This window comes from Pseudorca crassidens, chromosome 18, assembly GCF_039906515.1.
Source record: "Pseudorca crassidens isolate mPseCra1 chromosome 18, mPseCra1.hap1, whole genome shotgun sequence".
Lineage (NCBI taxonomy): Eukaryota > Metazoa > Chordata > Mammalia > Artiodactyla > Delphinidae > Pseudorca > Pseudorca crassidens.
The window spans coordinates 65,009,630-65,032,191 of NC_090313.1; the positions used below are offsets into that span (position 1 = coordinate 65,009,630).

Here is a 22,562-nt window from a genome sequence, read left to right on the forward strand (position 1 = left end):
TTTTCTCCCTTTTATTCTGAGCCGTGTGGATGAAAGGCTCTTGGTGCTCCAGCCAGGAGTCAGGGCTCTACCTCTGAGGTAGGAGAGCCAACTTCAGGACACTGGTCCACAAGAGACCTCCCAGCTCCACATAATATCAAACGGCGAAAATCTCCCAGATACCTCCATCTTAACACCAGCACCCAGCTTCACTCAACGACCAGCAAGCCACAGTGCTGGACAACCTATGCCAAACAACTAGCAAAACAGGAACACAACCCCACCCATTAGCAGAGAGGCTGCCTAAAATCATAATAAGGCCACAGACACCCCAAAACACACGACCAGACGTGAACCTGCCCACTAGAGAGACAAGATCCAGCCTCATCCACCAGAACACAGGCACTAGTCCCCTCCACCAGGAAGCCTACACAACCCACTGAACCAACCTTAGCCACTGGAAACAGACATCAAAAACAGCGGGAACTACGAACCTGCAGTCTGCAAAAAGGAGACCCCAAACACAGTAAGATAAGCAAAATGAGAAGACAGAAAAACATACAGCAGATAAAGGAGCAAGATAAAAATGCACCAGACCTAACAAATGCAGAGGAAATAGCCGGTCTACCTGAAAAAGAATTCAGAATAATGATAGATGATCCGAAATCTTGGAAATAGAATGGACAAAATGCAAGAAACAGTTAACAAGGACCTAGAAGAAATAAAGATGAAACAAGCAATGATGAACAACACAATAAATGAAATTAAAAGTACTCTAGATGGGATCAATAGCAGAATAACTGAGGCAGAAGAACGGATAAGGGACCTGGAAGATAAAATAGTGGAAATAACTACTGCAGAGCAGAATAAAGAAAAAAGAACGAAAAGAACTGAGGACAGTCTCAGAGACCTCTGGGACAACATTAAACGCACCAACATTCGAATTATAGGGGCTCCAGAAGAAAAAGAGAAAAAGAAAGAGACTGAGAAAATATTTGAAGAGATTATAGTTGAAAACTTCCCTAATATGGGAAAGGAAACAGTTAATCAAGTCCAGGAAGCACAGAGAGTCCCATACAGGATAAATACAAGAAGAAATACGCCAAGACACATATTAATCAAACTGTCAAAAATTAAATACAAAGAAAGCACATTAAAAGCAGCAAGGGAAAAACAACAAATAACACATAAGGGAATCGCCATAAGGTTAACAGCTGATCTCTCAGCAGAAACCCTACAAGCCAGAAGGGAGTGGCAGGACATACTGAAAGTGATGAAGGAGAAAAACCTGCAGCCAAGACTACTCTACCCAGCAAGGATCTCATTCAGATTTGATGGAGAAATTAAAACCTTTACAGACAAGCAAAAGCTGAGAGAGTTCAGCACCACCAAACCAGCTTTACAACAAATGCTAAAGGATCTTCTCTAGGCAAGAAACACAAGAGAAGGAAAAGACCTATAAAAACGAACCCAAAACAATTTAGAAAATGGGAATAGGAACATACATATCGATAATTACCTTAAATGTAAATGGACTAAATGCTCCCACCAAAAGACACAGATTAGCTGAATGGATACAAAAACAAGACCCTCATATATGCTGTCTACAAGAGACCCACTTCAGACCTAGAGACACATACAGACTGAAAGTAAGGGGATGGAAAAAGATATTCCATGCAAATGGAAACCAAAAGAAAGCTGGAGTAGCAATTCTCATATCAGACAAAATAGACTTTAAAATAAGGACTATTAAAAGAGACAAAGAAGGACACTACATAATGATCAAGGGATTGATCCAAGAAGAAGATATAACAATTGTAAATATTTATGCACCCAACATAGGAGCACCTCAATACATAAGGCAAATACTAACAGCCATAAAAGGGGAAATCGACAGTAACACATTCATAGTAGGGGACTTAAACACCCCACTTTCACTCATGGAGAGATCATCCAAAATGAAAATAAATAAGGAAACACAAGCTTTAAATGATACATTAAACAAGATGGACTTAATTGATATTTATAGGACACTCCATCCAAAAACAACAGAATACATATTTTTCTCAAGTGCTCATGGAACATTCTCCAGGATAGATCATATCTTGGGTCACAAATCAAGCCTTGGTAAATTTAAGAAAATTGAAATTGTATCAAGTATCTTTTCTGACCACAACGCCATGAGACTAGATATCAATTACAGGAAAAGATCTGTAAAAAATAAAAACACATGGAGGCTAAACAATACACTACTTAATAATGAAGTGATCACTGAAGAAATCAAAGAGGAAATCAAAAAATACCTAGAAACAAATGACAATGGAGACACAACGACCCCAAACCTATGGGATGCAGCAAAAGCAGTTCTAAGGGGGAAGTTTATAGCAATACAAGCCCACCTTAAGAAGCAGGAAACATCTCGAATAAACAACCTAACCTTGCACCTCAAGCAATTAGAGAAAGAAGAACAAAAAAACCCCAAAGCTAGAAGGAAAGAAATCATAAAAATCAGATCAGAAATAAATGAAAAAGAAATGAAGGAAACAATAGCAAAGATCAATAAAACTAAAAGCTGGTTCTTTGAGAAGATAAACAAAATAGATAAACCACTAGCCAGACTCATCAAGAAAAAAAGGGAGAAGACTCAAATCAATAGAATTAGAAATGAAAAAGGAGAGGTAACAACTGACGCTGCAGAAATAAAAAAGATCATGAGAGATTACTACAAGCACCTCTATGCCAATAAAATGGACAACCTGGAAGAAATGGACAAATTCTTAGAAATGCACAACCTACCAAGACTGAATCAGGAAGAAATAGAAAATATGAACAGACCAATCACAAGCACTGAAATTGAAACTATGATTAAAAATCTTCCAACAAACAAAAGCCCAGGACCAGATGGCTTCACAGGCGAATTCTATCAAACATTTAGAGAAGAGCTAACACCTATCCTTCTCAAACTCTTCCAAAATATAGCAGAGGGAGGAACACTCCCAAACTCCTTCTACGAGGCCACCATCACCTTGATACCAAAACCAGACAAGGATGTCACAAAGAAAGAAAACTACAGGCCAGTATCACTGATGAACATAGATGCAAAAATCCTCAACAAAATACTAGCAAACAGAATCCAACAGCACATTAAAAGGATCACACACCATGATCAAGTGGGGTTTATTCCAGGAATGTGAGGATTCTTCAGTATACGCAAATCAATCAATGTGATAAACCATATTAACAAATTGAAGGAGAAAAACCATATGATCATCTCAATAGATGCAGAGAAAGCTTTTGACAAAATTCAACACCCATTTATGATAAAAACCCTGCAGAAAGTAGGCATAGAGGGAACTTTCCTCAACATAATAAAGGCCATATATGACAAGCCCACAGCAAACATCATCCTCAATGGTGAAAAACTGAAAGCATTTCCACTAAGATCAGGAACAAGACAAGGTTGCCCACTCTCACCACTCTTATTCAACATAGTTTTGGAAGTTTTAGCCACAGCAATCAGAGAAGAAAAGGAAACAAAAGGAATCCAAATTGGAAAAGAAGAAGTAAAGCTGTCACTGTTTGCAGATGACATGATACTATACATAGAGAATCCTAAAGATGCTACCAGAAAACTACTAGAGCTAATCAATGAATTTGGTAAAGTGGCAGGATACAAAATAAATGCACAGAAATCTCTGGCATTCCTATATACTAATGATGAAAAATCTGAAAGTGAAATCAAGAAAACACTCCCATTTACCATTGCAACAAAAAGAATAAAATATCTAGGAATAAACCTACCTAAGGAGACAAAAGACCTGCAGAAAATTATAAGACCTGCAGAAAATTATAAGACACTGATGAAAGAAATTAAAGATGATACAAATAGATGGAGAGATATACCATGTTCTTGGATTGGAAGAATCAACATTGTGAAAATGACTCTACTACCCAAAGCAATCTATAGATTCAATGCAATCCCTATCAAACTACCACTGGCATTTTTCACAGAACTAGAACAAAAAATTTTGCAATTTGTATGGAAACACAAAAGACCCTGAATAGCCAAAGCAATCTTGAGAACGAAAAAAGGAACTGGAGGAACCAGGCTCCCTGACTTCAGACTATACTACAAAGCTACAGTTATCAAGACAGTATGGTACTGGCACAAAAACAGAAAAATAGATCAATGGAACAGGATAGAAAGCCCAGAGATAAACCCACGCACATATGAACACCTCATCTTTGATAAAGGTGGCAGGAATGTACAGTGGAGAAAGGACAGCCTTTTCAGTAAGTGGTGCTGGAAAAACTGGACGGCTACATGTAAAAGTATGAGATTAGATCACTCCCTAACACCATACACAAAAATAAGCTCAAAATGGATTAAAGAACTAAATGTAAGGCCAGAAACTATCAAACTCTTAGAAGGAAAACATAGGCAGAACACTCTATGACATAAATCACAGCAAGATCCTTTCTGACCCACCTCCTAGAGTAATGGAAATAAAAACAAACAAATGGGACCTAATGAAACTTCAAAGCTTTTGCACAGCAAAGGAAACCATAAACAAGACCAAAAGACAACCCTCAGAATGGGAGAAAATATTTGCAAATGAAGCAACCGACAAAGGATTAATCTCCAAAATTTACAAGCAGCTCATGCAGCTCAATAACAAAAAAAACAAACAACCCAATCCAAAAATGGGTAGAAGACCTAAATAGACATTTCTCCAAAGAAGATATACAGACTGCCAACAAACACATGAAAGAATGTTCAACATCATTAATCATTAGAGAAATGCAAATCAAAACTACAATGAGATATCATCTCACACCAGTCAGAATGGCCATCATCAAAAAATCTAGAAACAATAAATGCTGGAGAGGGTGTGAAGAAAAGGGAACACTCTTGCACTGCTGGTGGGAATGTGAATTGGTTCAGCCACTATGGAGGTTCCTTAAAAAACTACAAATAGAACTACCATATGACCCAGCAATCCCACTACTGGGCATATACCCTGAGAAAACCAAAATTCAAAAAGAGTCATGTACCAAAATGTTCATTGCAGCTCTATTTACAATAGCCCGGAGATGGAAACAACCTAAGTGCCCATCATCGGATGAATGGATAAAGAAGATGTGGCACATATATACAATGGAATATTACTCAGCCATAAAAAGAAACGAAATTGAGCTATTTGTAATGAGGTGGATAGACCTAGAGTCTGTCATACAGAGTGAAGTAAGTCAGAAAGAAAAAGACAGGTACTGTATGCTAACACATATATATGGAATTTAAGAAAAAAAAAATGTCATGAAGAACCTAGGGGTAAGACAGGAATAGAGACGCAGACCTCCTAGAGAACGGACTTGGGGTTATGGGGAGGGGGAAGGGTGAGCTGTGACAGGGCGGGGGGGAGTCATGGACACGTACACACTAACAAACATAGTAAGGTAGATAGCTACTGGGAAGCAGCTGCATGGCACAGGGATATTGGCTTGGTGCTTTGTGACAGCCTGGAGGGGTGGGATGGGGAGGGTGGGAGGGAGGGAGACGCAAGAGGGAGGACATATGGGAACATATGTTTATGTATGACTGATTCACTTTGTTATAAAGCAGAAACTAACACACCATTGTAAAGCAATTATACCCCAACAAAGATGTTAAAAAAAAAAAAAGATGCAGATATAGAGAATGGACTTGAGGACACAGGGAGGGGGAAGGATAAGCTGGGACGAAGTGAGAGAGTGGCATGGACATATATACACTACCACATGTAAAATAGATAGCTAGTGGGAAGCAGCCGCATAGCACAGGGAGATCAGCTCAGTGCTTTGTGTCCACCTAGAGGGGTGGGATAGGGAGGGTGGGAGGGCGATGCAAGAGGGAGGAGATATGGGGATATATGTATACGTATAGCTGATTCACTTTGTTATACGGCAGAAACTAACACACCATTGTAAATCAATTATACTCCAATAAAGATGTTAAAAAAAAAAAAAAGTTGGGGATGTCCTGCTGCAGCCTCTGCCCTGAGGAAGTTACCAAGGCTGGAGGATGGTGCTCGCTGTTACCCGCTGCACGGTACTCCCCGGCATCCAGAAACTCCCAGTGCCAAGCGGAACCCCCACAAGGGGCGAAGTGCACAGAAGCCACCGAGACTACACCACTGGGAAGCAGACACCGTCGAATCCACCTGCTGTCCCTGCCAACACACTTACCTAGTTCATCTTTTGATCTCCCCGATGCAAAAAACGATCGGCTCAGCTCATAGCCACCGAAGAAGAAGAAGTAGCCCGGTACTTCTCGAAGTAAAGTGCTCGAGAGTCCATGGTAGAAGCCCAAGGGGCCGTCCTTCCTAAGGATACTCTTCACGACAGACCAAACTGTGCTGGGGGGACACACGGGGTGACAGATAAGAACAGCATTCACACCCAACTAGCAGACCTGATGGAGCTCCAACAAGGAAGTAGCTCATTTTATAAACAGAGGAACCAGAATTCCAGCAATAAAAGGTTTTTGTGGGAAGGAAATATCTCCGAGAAAGACAAGTTTACAATTATTTTGTAACAAGTTTTATTACTTGAACTAGTCTGTGTAAAGATATTTTATGACAACGAATGCATACATTTCTAGAAATCGTTGTCAAAGATCTAAAAGAGCCAATACCCATTTTTTCAGTAGTAAGTAAGTGAAACTACAATGAGATTGTCCAAACTCAGAGCAAATAAAATGGCACTGTACGTGCCCAGTCCCTTACCTGCCTTGATTCCTATCTCCTCAGCCTTTCTTTTGAGCTTGTGTATTTTGAGGGAATTGGTTCAGGTGTTTAGGGTTTGTTTTGTTTTGCATTCGTCCAGGGAAGTGAGCAACAAGCCTTAAATGTTACTTAAAGGCAAGACAAAAGAAATTCTCAGAGCTGAGCTATAGCTCCTGTAAGGCTCTAGATGCACCCAGTATTTAGTTCTCAGCGAGGTCGGTGTGTAAACATTTTTTACTTGAAGCAGATCAGAGCCTGCGGGAGCCAGAACACGGGCACTTTCCGTGCAGGCTCCTCTTCCTGGTGGTGTAGCGGCGCAGGCCTATCCCTGGGAGGAGAAGCACCACAAACCACCCGTCAGCTTAGCCAGCCCCTCACTCCTCACTTTGTTCTCAGCAGGTGACCTGGCTTGGATCAGGGAAGGATCAGGCCCCCAGGAACAAAGGCCACCTGCTTTTATTGATGATCTTCCTTCCCAGGCATTACCCCCTAGCCAGGCCCTGCCTGCAGTGCCCCCTCCTTCTATCAATAGAATGAAGAAGAAACAAAGTCATCCCACTCCACACACTTAGCCTGCTTCCAATCCAGGTCTTAACCCCAAGCTACCAAATCCCAGGCTTGGGCACTGCTATACCTAAAATACAGTTAGCCAATATTTACTTTTGTACAGAGTGTCCGTCTACCTAAGTCCTTCGGATCTAACAATTGCTTTCTTTAAAAATACCGTAAACGACTTTTAAGGGGCCCAAGGGCAACTTTCTGGGTGCTGCTCATGATCTGTTTCTTTATCTAGGCGCCAGTTTACAAAGGCGTGTTCATTTTGTCACTGCTTGTGGAACTGCACACCTAGGATTTCCTGTGATTTCTGGGTGTGTTCCTGTTACTGTGTGTACACTGTATCTCAATAAAAAAGCATTAAAGACTTAAAGTTTTGAACTTCTAGGCTATGAATAATTGATTTGAATTTCTTGCAATGAATCTCACAGGTGCAGGAAATAGGGCGCTATTATGAACCCCATCCTCACTGGATGGAAAGTGATGACTCTAAAAATGGTCAGTTTACCTAATGGTTTTTCCCAGGAGATTTACTGGCTTTGAGTTAACTTCAGCAACAACCACGAGCAAACCTTTAGTTTAGATAAATAAGCAAGTTTTGAGATTAACAAGGATAATAAACTGATTTTCAATTCAAATATATAATAAATCAGATTCTATATGATACATACACTCACAGGGTAACTAGAATCTGTTTTCAAGACAGAGTTGGAGAGTGACTGGATCACTGAAGACTTGCTATGCTTACGAGGGTTTGCGTGGATGTTTTCAGAAGCTGACTGGTTTGTAGGTGCACTTGAAGGATTCGGGAGGAGGTAAGGAAGTCACTGCTAGAACCTGGGATGATCAGCCTGAGCGCCCAGGTGCTGGGGAGACTGGGGAGTGAGCAAATACTCAACCCAGAATCCAAACTGGCAGCTAGGAAAAGCCCAGCCCTCGATTCCAAAGCCGCTGCTACGTGCCTCCCAGTATAGTTGGGGGTCATGCCTCATGCACTCCACAGGCCAGAAGGGGTGTACGCCCCTGCTTCTCCACTTTTGGGATATTAAATACTTGCCTACAACGTTCTATGGGGTGGATGGTGATTCCAACCACCACAGACAGTGTGTTCAGAAAATTATCCTCAGAGTGGTGGTGGAGAGGGGTGTTTGGACTAGATAAACTGTTTCTCTGCCACTTAATTTTAGTACAACATAAAATTTAAATATAAAAAAATTTAAAAATTTAAAAATACGGGATACACCAAGGCAACAAGACCCCACGTTTGTGCCCAAGCAGCACTTACTTCTGGCTTTTGGCTATCTTTCCCGACATCTCCATTTCATACATGGTCTGCAGTCGGCACTTCACAAGCTCAGTGGGGCAGAGGACCAGAGCAGCAAAGGCAGAGGCAAAGGAACCAGCAGCTGCATTCTGCAGATCACTGGAAGGACGCAAGCACAGGAGGCGGTTACCCACCCATTATTCATTCGCTCGGTCTCAGCATGCCGAAACACTGGTGGTAAAGGAGAGCAAGCTTGAGGGGAGAAGAAGACTTCCTCAGTGCCCACGAGGCACCTGTTGCTTCCTCTGAGGAGCCCACGACCCTGTGAGGGTGACAGCAGTACCCCAATTTTCATATGGCGAAAATGACGCTTAGAGATGCCACGAACTGTGCTCAGAGTCACACAGCTGCTAAGCGGCAACGCTAGGTTTCAAACCCAGGTCTGCCTGATTGCAAGCCCGTGTTCCTTTATTAGGCATAGCTCTGTGGGCTGGACGTTTGTGCCCCTCACCCCCAGATTCCTAAGTTGAAGCCATAACCCCCAATGTGATGGTATTTGGAGGAAGGCCCTTGGGAGGTAGTTAGGTTTAGATGAGGTCAGGAGGGTGCAATCCTCTTGATGAGATTGGTGTCCCTGTAAGAAGAGACCGGAGAGCTGGCTGGCGCTCTCTCCACCATGTGAGAACACAGCCAGCTGTCCCTCTGCAAACCAGCAAGAAGACCTTCACCAGACACTGAATCAGCCGGCATCTTGTTCTTGGACTTTCCAGCCTCCAGAGCTATGAGAAACAAAGTTTTGTTGTTTAAACCACCCAGCCTGGGGTATTTTGTTCTAGCAGAGCCAGAACTAAGACAGAAGTGACACAGAAAAACCAAACCAAACCAAACCATGTGGGGGAAAAAATTCCCTATGGTCCCACCACCCCAACACACACACTATTAATACTTCAGTGTGTTTGCCACTGAGCTTTAAATAAAAACAGGTTTCGAGGCCATCCCTGCGTGCCTCTGGATTCAGCCCAGGACAACCACAAGTGTAATGTAACTGCTGCAGATGAAAACCCAGGATACATTTTTAACCAAAATGTTGCTCATTGAAAAAAGATTTCCCAGTTCAGCTGATGACCTCCCGGACCTCAGCTGCAGAGGGCATGAGGTGGGCCAGTGGTGCTGCCAGTGTGAGTCAGCAAGCTCGACGGTTGTAGGGCAAAGGGAGAAGCTGGAGATATAAATGGAAAATGAATGCACATAGTACAAAAATGCAAGAATTCACTTCATCTCACATGGGTTCAGTACCACCAGCCTCAGTCACCAGCAGGGGAGTGAAACTGGAAAGAATACGGGGGAAAGTACAAGAAACAAATCGCCAGGAAGACTCCTGAGAGTTCACGGGGGTCAGCAAAGGAGACCCTCTCCAAGCCTTGGGAGGACGTTCTGTCACGAGAGCACCGCTGGCACCTACGGGGACGATCTTTAGTTCCACAGAAAGGACTGAGCTGCTCACAGCAACAACTAGCTGTGACACTCGCCTGTTAACTGCCAGCATCCGGCTGTCACTGGACGACCAGAACTCACAGACCTCCAGGAGCCCCCAAAGGTAACCCCCTAGGCAGCCTGCCCAGGTGGCGAGGTCCCCTCACGATTTCTCTTCCATCTGTGAGCAGAGAAGCCTAACAGACCTACCATATTCAACTGTCCTAAAGTTACAAAAAACCACCCCACTCACACCAATGGACAGATCATCCAGACAGAAAATCAATAAGGAAACACAGGCCTTAAATGACATATTAGACCAGATGGACTTAATTGGTATTTGTAGAACATTCCATCAGAAAGCAGCAGAATACACATTCTTCTCAGGTGCACATGGAGCATTCTCCAGGATAGACCACATGCTAGGCCACAAAGCAAGCCTTGGTAAATTTAAGAAAACTGAAATCATATCAAGCATCTTTTCCAACCACAACACTATGAGATTGGAAGTCAATCACAGGAAAAAAAAAACTGTAAGAAACACAAACACGTGGAGGCTGAACAGTATTACTAAACAACCAATGGATCACTGAAGAAATCAAAGAGGAACTAAAAAAATACCTAGACACAAATGACAACAGAAACACTACAATCCAAAACCTATGGGATGCAGCAAAAGCACTTCTAAGAGGGAGGTTTATAGCTATACAATCTTACCTCAGGAAACAAAAAGAAAAATCTCAAACAACCTAACCTTACACCTAAGGCAACTAGAGAAAGAAGAACAAAACCCAAAGTTAGTGGAAGGAAAGAAATCATAAAGATCAGAGCAAAGGGCTTCCCTGGTGGCGCAGTGGTTGAGTCTGCCTGCCGATGCAGGGGAGGGGGGTTCATGCCCCGGTCCGGGAAGATCCCACATGCCGTGGAGCGGCTGGGCCCGTGAGCCATGGCCGCTGAGCTTGCGCGTCCGGAGCCTGTGCTCGGCAAAGGGAGAGGCCACAACAGTGAGAGGCCTGCGTGCAGCAAAAAAAAAAAAAAAAAAGATCAGAGCAGAAATAAATGAAATAGAGATGAAGGAAACAGTAGAAAAGATCAATGAAAGTAAAAGCTGGTTCTTTGAAAAGATAAGCAAAATTCATAAAGCTTTAGCCAGATTCATCAAGAAAAAAAGGGAGAGGGCTCAAATCAATAAAACTAGAAATGAAAAAAGTTATAACCGACACCACAGAAATACAAAGGATCCTAAGAGACTACTACAAGCAGCTATATGCCAATAAAATGGACAACCTAGAAGAAACAGACAAATTCTTAGAAAGGTACAACCTTGTAAGACTGAACAAGGAAGAAACAGAAACTATGAACAGACCAATCACAACTAATGAAATTCAAACTGTGATTAAAAAACTCCCAACAAACAAAAGTCCAGGACCAGATGGCTTCACAGGCAAATTCTATCAAACATTTAGAGAAGAGTTAACACCCATTCTTCTGAAACTATTCCAAAAAATTTCAGAGGAAGGAACACTCCCAAACTCATTCTATGAGGCCACCATCACCCTGATACCAAAACCAGACAAAGATATAACAAAAAAGGAAAATTACAGGCCAATATCACTGATGAACACAGATGCAAAAATCCTCAACAAAATACTAGCAAACTGAATCCAACAATACATTAAAAGGGTCATACACCATGATCAAGTGGGATTTATCCCAGGGATGCAAGGATTCTTCAATATCCACAAATCAATCAGTGTGATAGACCACATTAACAAACTGAAAAATAAAAACCATACGATCAACAATAGATTCAGGAAAAGCTTTTGACAAAATTCAACACCCATTTATGATAAAAACTCTCCAGAAAGTGGGCACAGAGGGAACTTAGCTCAACATAGTAAAGGCCATATAGGACAAACCCACAGTTAACATCATTCTTAACGGTGAAAAGCTGAAAAGCATTTCCTCTAAGATGAGGAATGAGACAAGGATGTCCACTCTGGCCACTTTTATTCAACATAGTTTTGGAAGTCCTAGCCATGGCAATCAAAGAAGAAAAAGAAATAAAAGGAATCGAAATTGGAATAGAAGTAAAGCCATCACTGTCTGCAGATGGCATGATCTAAACATAGAAAATCCTGAACATGCTACCAAGAAACTACTAGAACTCATCAATGAATTCAATAAAGTTGCAGGATACAAAATTACTACTCAGAAATCTCTTGCATTCCTATGTACTTACTACAAAAGATCAAAAAGAGAAATTAAGGAAACAATCCCATTTACCATCACATCAAAAAGAATAAAATACCTAGGAATAAACCTACCTGAGTAGGCAGAAAACCTGTACTCTGAAAACTGTAAGACACTGATGAAAGAAATCAAAGATGACATAAACAGGGGAATTCTGCAGCAGTCCAGTGTTTAGGACTCCATGCTTTCACTGAAGAGGGCCTGGGTTCAATACCTTGTTGGGGAACTAACATCCCACAAGCCATGTGGCACGGTCACAAAAAAAAAAAAAAAATACCATGCTCTTGGATTGGAAGAATATTGTCAAAATGACATACTACCCAAGGCAATCTACAGATTCAATGCAGTCCCTATCAAACTACCAATGGCATTTTTCACAGAACTGGAACAAAAAATTTTTTCATCTGTCTGGAAACACAAAAGACCTCAAATAGCCAAAGCAATCCTGAGAAAGAGAAAAGGAGCTGGAGGAATCAGACTCCCTGACTTCAGACTATACTACAAAGCTACAGTAATCATAACAGTATGGTACTGGCACAAAAACAGAAATATAGATCAATGGAACAGGAAAGAAATCCCAGAAATAAACCCACACACCTATGCTCAGTTAATCCATGACAAAGGAGGCAAGAATAAACAATGGAGAAAAGAAAGGCTCTTCAATAAATGGTGCTGGGAAAACTGGACAACTACATGTGAAAGAATGAAATTTGAACATTCTCTAACACCATACACAAAAATAAACTCAAAATGGATTAAAGACCTAAATGTAAGGCCAGATACCATAAAACTCTTAGAGGGGACTTGCGCAGTGGTCCAGTGGTAAAAAATCCACCTTACAATGCAGGGGGCGTGGGTTTGACCCCTGGTCAGGGAACTAAGATCCCACATGCCACGGGGCAGCTAAGCCCACACGCCACAACTACTGAGCTCGTGTGCCTCAACTAGAGCCTGTGTGCCACGAACTACAGAGCCCACATGCTCTGGAGCCTGTGTGCCACAACTAGAGAGAAGTCTGCACACCACAAGGAAGAGCCCTTGCACTGCAACGAGAGATCCCACATGCCGCAACTAAGACCCAATACAGCCAAAAATAAAATAATAAATAAATCTTTAAAAAAATAATAAAACTCTTAGAGGAAAACATAGGCAGAACACTCTGACATAAATCACAGCGATATCTTTTTGGATCTATTCCTGGAGTAATGAAAATAAAAACAAAAATAAACAGATGGGACCTAATTAAACTTAAAAGCTCTTGCACAGCAAAGGAAACCATAAACAAAACAAAAATACAACCTACAAAATGGGAGAAAATATTTGTAAATGAAGTGACTGACAAGGGTTAATCTCCAAAATATACAAATACTTCATGCAGCTCTATATCAAAAAAACAACAACCCAATAAAAAAAATGGACAGAAGATCTAAATAGACATTTCTCCAAAGAATACATACAGATGGCCAAAAACCACATGAAAAGATGCTTAACATCACTAATTACTAAAGAAATGCAAATCAAAACTACAATGAGGTATCACCTCACACCAGTCATAATGGCCATCACCAAAAAGCTTACAAACAATAAATGCTGGAGAGGGTGTGGAGAAAAGGGAATCCTCCTGCACTGTTGGTGGGAATGTAAATTGATACAGCCACTATGGAGAACAGTATGGAGGTTCCTTAAAAAACTAAAAACAGAACTACCATATGATCCAGCAATTCCACTCCTGGGCATATATCCAGAGAAAACCAAATCAGAAAGATACATGCACCCCAATGTTCACAGCAGCACTATTTACAATAGCCAAGACATGGAAGCAACCTAAACATCCATCAACAGAGGAATGGATAAAGAAGATGTGGTACATATATACAGTGGAATATTACTCAGCCATAAAAAAGAATGAAATAATGCCATTTGCAGCAACACAGAGGGAGCTAGAGATTATCATACTAAGTGAAGTAAGTCAGACAGAGAAAGACAAATATCATATGATATCACTTATATGTGGAATCTTAAAAAAAATGATACAAATGAACTTATTTACAAAACAGAAACAGATTCACAGACTTTGAGAACAAACTTATAGTTTCCAAAGGGGAAACATGGTGGGGGGGGATAAATCAGGAGTTTGGGATTAACATATATATAAAATAGATAATCAACAAGGATGTACTGAATAGCACAGGGAACTCTACTCAATATTCTTTAATAACCTATATGGGAAAATAATCTGAAAAAGAATGGATATATGTATAACTGAATCACTTAGCTGTACACCTGAAACACAACATTGTAAATCAACTATATTCCAATATAAAATAAAAAAATTTTAAATGTTTTATAAAAAGTGTTTTGAAACCATAAAAAAAGTTACAATGAACTAATAGTTATAGAAACTGAGGTCAAACGTTACTATAGGCAAACCTTGTTTTATCGCACTTCACTTTATTACTTTTTGAAGATACTGCATTTTTTAAATTCCTTTTTCTTTTTTTTTTTAAAACACCTTTATTGGAGTACAATTGCTTTACAATGGTGTGTTAGTTTCTGCTTTATAACAAAGTTGAAGGTTTGTGGCAACCCTGAGTTGTCAGAGGATGGTTAGCATTTTTTTTAGCAATAAAGTATTTTTAAATTAAGGTAGGTACATTCTTTTTGGGACATAACACTATTGCACAGACTGCAGTATAGTGTGAACACAGCTTTATATGCACTGGGAAACCAAAAAATTTGCAAGATGGTCTGGAACCGAACCTCAAATATCTGACGTGTGCCTGCACAAAGCCAAGGGCTGCCTACCATCCCGGTCCCGATCTCCTATCCCTGGTGGTCTGGCCTTGGTGCCTCAGGTGGATGTGAAGTGGGTGCCCAGGGCTGAGCCGGCCTGTTAACACAGCCAGGCCTCAGAAGAGCTGGCTTGGAGCAGGCCTGCTTTCAGGAGGAAGACACCGCCTGCAGTGTGGCCTTCCTTTCGATTTTAAAGAATGACGCGTCAGACGGTCACTAGGAGAGCCAGCTCCACAACTGTACCGGCACGCGGCTTTTTCTAGGGGTGGGAAGTGCCCGACGCCATCCCCTCTATCCTTCCCCCTTCACTCCTACTTAAATTGTTTGTCAAAACCAAAGCTTAAAGGGTTTGTCTCTTGGCCAGTCTGCAGATCCATACTTGGCCTCCCTCTGGGACTCTCTGTCAACCTGCTGACAGGCCATAGTCAATCAGGGTCATTGACCAGGGTTTGCCAGTCTCGCTGGAACAAAGGTGGTATCGACAGATATGGACGCCTGTTTCATCCAAGAGGCGGTAACGCCTGAACGAACCCCAAGCATGCTGATACAGGGCAACCCAGGGCCAAGTCAGATCTGCAGTGGACTTTGGCTTTCTAATAAATGCTTTCACCTACCAGTGCATGAGATGAGGGACTTGGGCCCCAGGCTGTGCCTATAGCAGAAACGTTTAGAACTGGATCTCAGATGGCAGTCGGCATAGGATGGGATTTTGTAGGAATCAACTGTTTTGTCACCCACTCAACAAACATGTTCCTAAACACTCCTGCTGTGTCAGAGCCCGTCCAGCCAAAGGTGAAAAGAGAGCGCTACTCAGGGAGTGTTCAAACCGAGAATATTTACTGTATCACTGCAGAAATTCGTAACAGGTGATCACAAGCAGTTCCTTTCCCTGCTTCTGTGTAATTATTAATGTTTTCTCTAGACCTGACCCCTACAAAGTACTCCAGAGCCCTGCCTGTGGTCTTGAGGGAAGAATGCCGGATTGGGGGTGCAGAAGACACGGGCTGCAGTCCCGGCTCTGTCACTTATTAACCCAGTGATCTTCAGCACGTCAGTATCTGTACCAGAGTTTCCCCATCTATAAAACGGATACCATCACCTGCCTGGATTCTCGCGCAGGACCACGGTGAGGGCTAAGAAAGCACGACACGCATGTCAGAGCTTCGTAAGCTCTCAGGCAGCATTTGCTCACTGGTAATGAGCAACCACTCTTCTGCAGGATGAAAAAGCTGCAGCCCCCCGCCTGTCCCCCACGTTCAAAAAAGACGTGGGTGCTGGGTTAGGCCGAGTGAAAGAGGAAGCTTTCTTCACTGCAGAACCTGCTCCAGAATCTCCTGTGGTTGCTCCATTTCCCTGTCCTTCTCCAAGGATGCTGAAGGAGACCTCAACTCCAGGTCTCCTCAGCTAGGAAGTCTCTCGCTCCAGTGCAAAGAGCTGCAGTCACTGCAGTGCCCTTCCTGTCTGTCTCTACCACGGGACACCACATTCTCCTGGTTTATCTTCTGCTTATTTCTTTACTTCCTCTTTTTCCTGACCCCTCCCTGCTGGAGGGTCCTAGGATCTGTGCTCAGTCCTATAAACACTGTCTCCCTGGGGGATCTCATCCAGTCCCAAGCCTTTAAAAAACAAGTTCCATCTATCAAGATGGGATGCCTGCTATAAATGGGCACATCTCCAGGCACCCCCAAAGACTTCAGTACAAAAGGAACCTACTTTAGCCACGTGGGACCTGTGTTTGCAATAGGGTCTTGAATTCCCACCAAAACAACAGGCAAGACTGCCCTCTGCAACCACGAAGCTGATAACAATAATTTTAAATGATTTAAAATAAACCAATGGGGACTTTCCTGATGGCACAGTGGTTAAGCATCCACCTGCCAATGCAGGGGACACGGGTTTGAGCCCTGGTCGGGGAAGATCCCACATGCCACGGAGCAACTAAGTCTGTGTGCCACAACTACTGAGTCTGAGCACTAGAGCCCACGAGCCACAACTACTGAGCCCGCATGCTACAACTACTGAAGCCCACAAGCCTAGAGCCTGTGCTCTGCAACGAGAAGCCACCACAATGAGAAGCCTGCGCACCGCAACGAAGAGTAGCCCACACTCGCCGCAACTAGAGAAAGCCCGCATGCAGCAACAAAGACCCAATGCAGCCAAAAATAAATAAATAATTTTTTTTAAAAAGAGTGAAAACTTATAAAATAAATCAATGTTCAAAGGAGTAAAGGCTAAACATCCCAGTGGTTTCCGAATTCCTTTTAGTCTCGGTATAATAAATACCCAAGGAATGACCAAATACACACCCAAGTCTGATGTTTGGGGCAGACTCGACCAATGAAACAGTAGGTTCACCTGCATCTTCTCAGATGCTCTGACCCTTCCTAAAATTCCAAGTTCTTCCTCAAACCTATTTGGCTCTTCCAATACCCTGCATTCTGCTGATGACGTGAAACCCAAAACTCGGGTCACAAGTTGCATCTATGGTTTAAGTTCTGCACTTCTGCCCAGAGAAGTGGCACCAACAGCAGAATTTGAAAAGCATCTTCCCCAAATATCATATGATATCACTTATATTTAGAATTTAATTTTTAAAAATGGCACAAGTGAGCTTATTTACAAAACAGAAACAGACTCACAGATCTCGAAACCAAATTTCAGGTTACCAAAGGGGAAACATGGGGGGAGGGGATAAATTAGGAGATTGGGATGAACATAAACACACTACTCTAAATAAAGCAGATAACCAACAAGGACCTACTGTATAGCACAGGGAACTCTACTCAATATTCTGTAATAACCTCTATGGGAAAAGAATCTGAAAAAGAATGTGTATATATATATATATATATATGCATAACTGATTCACTTTGCTGTACACCTGAAACTAACACAACATTGTAAATCAACTATACTCCAATTAAAAAAAGAAAAATAATAAAAAAATAATAATAATTTTTTAAAGAAAGAAAGAAAAGCATCTTCCTGAAGAATGGAAGGAACGTGGGGGTGGTTGTTTCTACACGGTGGATTATGGGCAACTCTCCTTTTGCATAACACATGTGCGTTTTCCCAGTTTTCTACGATGGCAATATACGACTTCATAATCAAAGAAAGTAGTTATTATAAAAACGGAAATGTTCTTCTCCATAAGGTCTCATAAAAAGCTTGACTACACAAGTGTTGTTTCTCAGACAAAGAGGTCTCAGTGACCTCAACTCACCTCAGCTTCGCCTGCTTTTCCAATCCAACCACTTTCCGTACCACCTGCTGGCAGAATCCGTAGCACATGAAGAGGACGGAGTTCTCGGCGATGTTGGCAATCAGCGCTGGGCTGGTCCCCTTGTAGAAGCCCCGGAAGCCCACCTGGGAGTAGGTCTTCAGGCAGCAGTCGGTGAGGCCCCTGTACAGGTCGGGGAACGTCTGCATCTTCACCTTCATGGTGTCGAAGGGCTGCCCGGTGAGTACACATGCTGTGCCCCCTGCAACCAGGACAGGAATCCTCGTCCAGCACCAGTCTACAGCCACGTGGTAGAGTGCGGCGTCGAGGACCCATGGAGATGAGGGACAGGCAGCCCACCGCAGGGCTTACCTCTGGGTCACTTCATTTTGACCTCCTCCCCCCTCCCCCGCCAACCCTCCTAGCTCAGTCCAATAAAACTTCTAGGGGTCCTTCATGAGTCTGGCACCCCGCTCCAGCCCTGAAAGAGCTCAACTCGGTAGAGGAGAGGACGTGTGTCTGACAGTCAAAGCCACCGGATGTGAAGGTGTGACGTGTGTTCAGGAGCATTGGTCAGAGGGACCTGGGCTCAAAGCCCGACTCTGCTGTGAAATCCTGGCTAAGCGACGTGACCTCCGAGCCTCGATTCCCTATCGGGTTAACGTGAGGATTAGGATAAGGCTCTAACATACTGGCTGCTACACCACAAGTGGCTCATTTACAGCGGTTAACTGTGCCTGTGTGTGCGTCCACATAAAAGGAAGGGGAAGGGAAGAGTCTGGTGTTAATCACGCTTTTGCCTGATGCCCAGTGGTCCTAATGACTATCAGGGAAATAACAGAGGAATAGGCCACAGATAAAGAAAACAAAGGGTCTAATTAGTCCCTGAAGAGCTAAATGTTTGACCCTATGGGAAAACATCTTATTTGGACTCTACCAATAAATGATTTGTATTCAGACAGGAAATGGATTGAAACTTACCCCTGTTTAGTATAAATCATATATTTATATGCTTTTATACGACAAAAGCATTGAATTGCATTCAATTACTTCGATAAAAATTCTGAATGTAAGGAGAAGAATGAACTATTAAACCCTGTAATATCTCCAGACCCTGAACTGGGTCAGCATTTGGGGAACTGTCTGTCACTGGTGAATGCTTCCACCTCCCCTTGGGCCTGGGACGTCCCGTGCTTGCGTCAGGAAACAGTCACTGGATGAGGTGACTAAAACCTCAGCAAAATTGAAGAGAAGGCTTACATATTTCAGAAATGCAATTTCATAACTTAGACATAATACACAGTTACTCCAATGAAGTTGTGGAAAGTAGAGATGGAGGGAGGGCTGTTAAGAATAACTCCCGGGCTTCCCTGGTGGCGCAGTGGTTGAGAGTCCGCCTGCCGATGCCCCCGGTCGGGGGAAGATCCCACATGCCGCGGAGCGGCTGGGCCCGTGAGCCATGGCCGCTGAGCCTGCGCGTCTGGAGCCTGTGCTCCGCAACGGGAGAGGCCACAACAGCGAGAGGCCCGCGTACCGCAGAAAAAAAAAAAAAAAAAAAAAAAACATTCCAAAAGAGGTGAATGTCAGAATTTTTAAAGTGGGTTCATAATTTTGACAACCTAGATGCATTTTAATTCTATCACAACAGATCCTACAGTCTATCTTTGATAGAGTGACTGAAGGATATAAAATTCCAAAAGCTGAGCATCCCTCATGGGGTAAAATGCCCTTCTATTGCAGAGACACAGACTGAGCCCAGGCATTCACGGGAGGGTAAGAGGATGCCGAGGGCAAGCAAGTGGGTCCACTGTTGCCAAAGTCAGCATCCTCCGCAGTATGGCATTGGGGGAGCGGGGAGTGGTGAAGGGGTCGGGGATGGTGCACAGGGCGTGGGGGGCTTGATTCCACGGCAGGGTGAGGGGCTGACCCAAAGGCACTCAGCGCGTAAGAGGCCGTGGGGTGGAATCCAGGCAGCCCTTGGTTCCCCTGCTCCTTGTCGTCTCTGACCTGGGAGCGCCCTCGCCTGAACTTATCAGTGTCTGCAGACTTCCTCATGAGCCTACTTTGGCCGATTTCTGGTTCATGGAAAAATACTTCGATCTTCCCTGAACCCATGATTTCTTTTTTACAATTAAGAAGACGACAGGGGACTTCCCTGGTGGCACAGTGATTAAGACTCCACGCTCCCGGGCTTCCCTGGTGGCGCAGTGGTTGAGAGTCCGCCTGCCGATGCACGGGACACACGTTCGTGCCCCGGTCCGGGAAGATCCCACATGCCGCGGAGCGGCTGGGCCCGTGAGCCATGGCCGCTGAGCCTGCGTGTCCGGAGCCTGTGCTCCGCAGCGGGAGAGGCCGCAACAGTGACAGGCCCGCATACCGCAAAAAAAAAAAAAAAAAAAAGACTCCACACTCCCAACGCAGGGAGCCCGGGTTCGATCCCTGGTCCGGGAATTAGATCCCACATACACGCTGCAACTAAGAGTTCGCATGCCACAACTAAGGAGCCCGTGAGCCGCAACTAAGACCCGATGCAACCAAATAAATAAATATTAAAAAAAAAAAAGACGACGACAGGATGAGAGAAGGCGGCTCTGACTGCTCTTGATCTGTTGACTCAGGAGGTCCCACCAGATAAAAGGACAATGGGCAACCGGCTCCCCTGGCCTCTTCACTCCAAGGAGCGGTGACCCAATATAAGAATCGGTGAGGGAGGCAAAGGTAAGCCAGGGTCTGCATCTGGGAAGTATGGGCATTCCAGCGCTCCTCCAGCCCTAGAATCATCCAGGAATCTGGAGAACCAAGTAACCACCCAGGCACTTCCAAGTCTGTCACTTGCCTCAGGCTGAAAAAAGGTGACCTTTCTAAAGAGTGGCCTGCGGTGGCAGGTGCTGTCCAGAACTCGATGGTGCCTAGTGGGGCCAGAGTCCGCCCCAGCACTCGCCCCGCCCACCACTCCTCGGCCAATCCTGGGGCCCCTCCTTTCAGGGCTTTAAGACACAGTAAAAAGTCAGCCTGATTTACCAATGACATTTCTAAGGGTATCCTTTCTCTCCCCCAGCAGTTGTAAGGACAGTAACTAGGATTTTCCCTGGAGAGATGACACAGTGTTATTTTTGCACTCTAAGGCCTCTGAAGGCTGCCAGGCTTGGGGTGGAATCCTGCATATCCCAGCCACATGGCAATGGACGAGCGGCTTCAGCTCTGAGCTGTGATATGTTCCAGCTGTCACCCGGGGACACTCCCACACCATACCCTGACTCATAGCTCTAATACAGCGGGAACTACTCTACCTTCTGCTGTGTTTGCAACACAGTATCACACCTGTATTAAGTGGATTCATTCCAGGGTTAAAGCATGTCGTTTCTGGAGGTACAAAGGCAATGTCTTCACCAGAGCTCACTTGCAGAAGGTATTTGAGGAACAAAGGAGGGGTTTTCTCTGGGATTACCTGCGGCCCCCGCCGTAAGGTCAATGGCAGCTTGGATGGCAGGATTGGATTTCATGTTTGCCCACTCCTCTGCTGGGTTCCGCGGAGGGCAACTCTCACGAGCTTACAATGGGCACCTCATATTCCTAGAAGGAGGCAAGAGTTCACCATCAGTCAGGCCTCCGCAGCCCCCCTTTCTCTAGGCCTGCTGCCTAGCTACTGGACTTGAACTTCAGGGAACCGGGAAACTGTCTCTACGTTGCTCCAAAGGAGGGGGCTCGAGCTGTCAGAGCAGCTTAGTGATCCGCCTCCCCTTCTCCCTGCCCACCACCTCCCCATGAAAAGCACGCAGACCAAAAACCTTGCTCACGTAGCACTGCTACAGCCACAGGTGAGGGCACTTCAACCAACCTTTCTGAAACCCTCAAGAAACGAATGCCAATAAGCAAGCCAACCGCACATCCCAAGCCCCATCAAACCAGTTTTTCAGAGGCCTAAGTTAAACCATCAATCCACTGGGTTCTGTTCCAAATTCAGACAGCGGCCTGAGACCCTAAGAGAAGGTCACAAAACAGTAGCCTGGAAAGGAATGGGTTAGGAGCTCGGCCAAGTGACACACGCCTGGGTCTGAATGCTTGCTCTGCCACTGGTATGGTGACCCTTTGGGCCCCTAAAGCTGGAGGTTCCCGTCTATACAAGGTGAAAAATAAAAGTACTATCATTATAATACGAGGGCAATCAAACAGCCACATCGGACAAATACGATGAACTGTGAACACACACCAGGAGGTCTTAGAACAACTACAAAGCACAGCACCAAACATTACTATCATC

At 43.8% G+C, this 22,562-nt stretch overlaps 1 protein-coding gene across 2 annotated transcripts in view; it reads right to left on the reverse strand.

The window, feature by feature from the left end:
• Nucleotides 1–22,562, reverse strand: part of SLC25A15 (solute carrier family 25 member 15) — a 39,411-nt gene that overhangs the window by 14,512 nt on the left and 2,337 nt on the right. For both annotated transcript variants that reach the window (XR_010936852.1, XM_067713150.1), the window contains exons 2-5: nucleotides 21,750–21,874; nucleotides 18,305–18,563; nucleotides 8,584–8,721; nucleotides 6,205–6,374 (exon numbers count right to left, since the gene is read on the reverse strand). Coding sequence is in view for 1 of the 2 variants with exons in the window: in XM_067713150.1 (XP_067569251.1) it covers nucleotides 6,205–6,374; nucleotides 8,584–8,721; nucleotides 18,305–18,563; nucleotides 21,750–21,804 (622 nt within the window). In the remaining variant the exon portion in view is untranslated. The remainder of the gene's footprint in view (nucleotides 1–6,204; nucleotides 6,375–8,583; nucleotides 8,722–18,304; nucleotides 18,564–21,749; nucleotides 21,875–22,562) is intronic.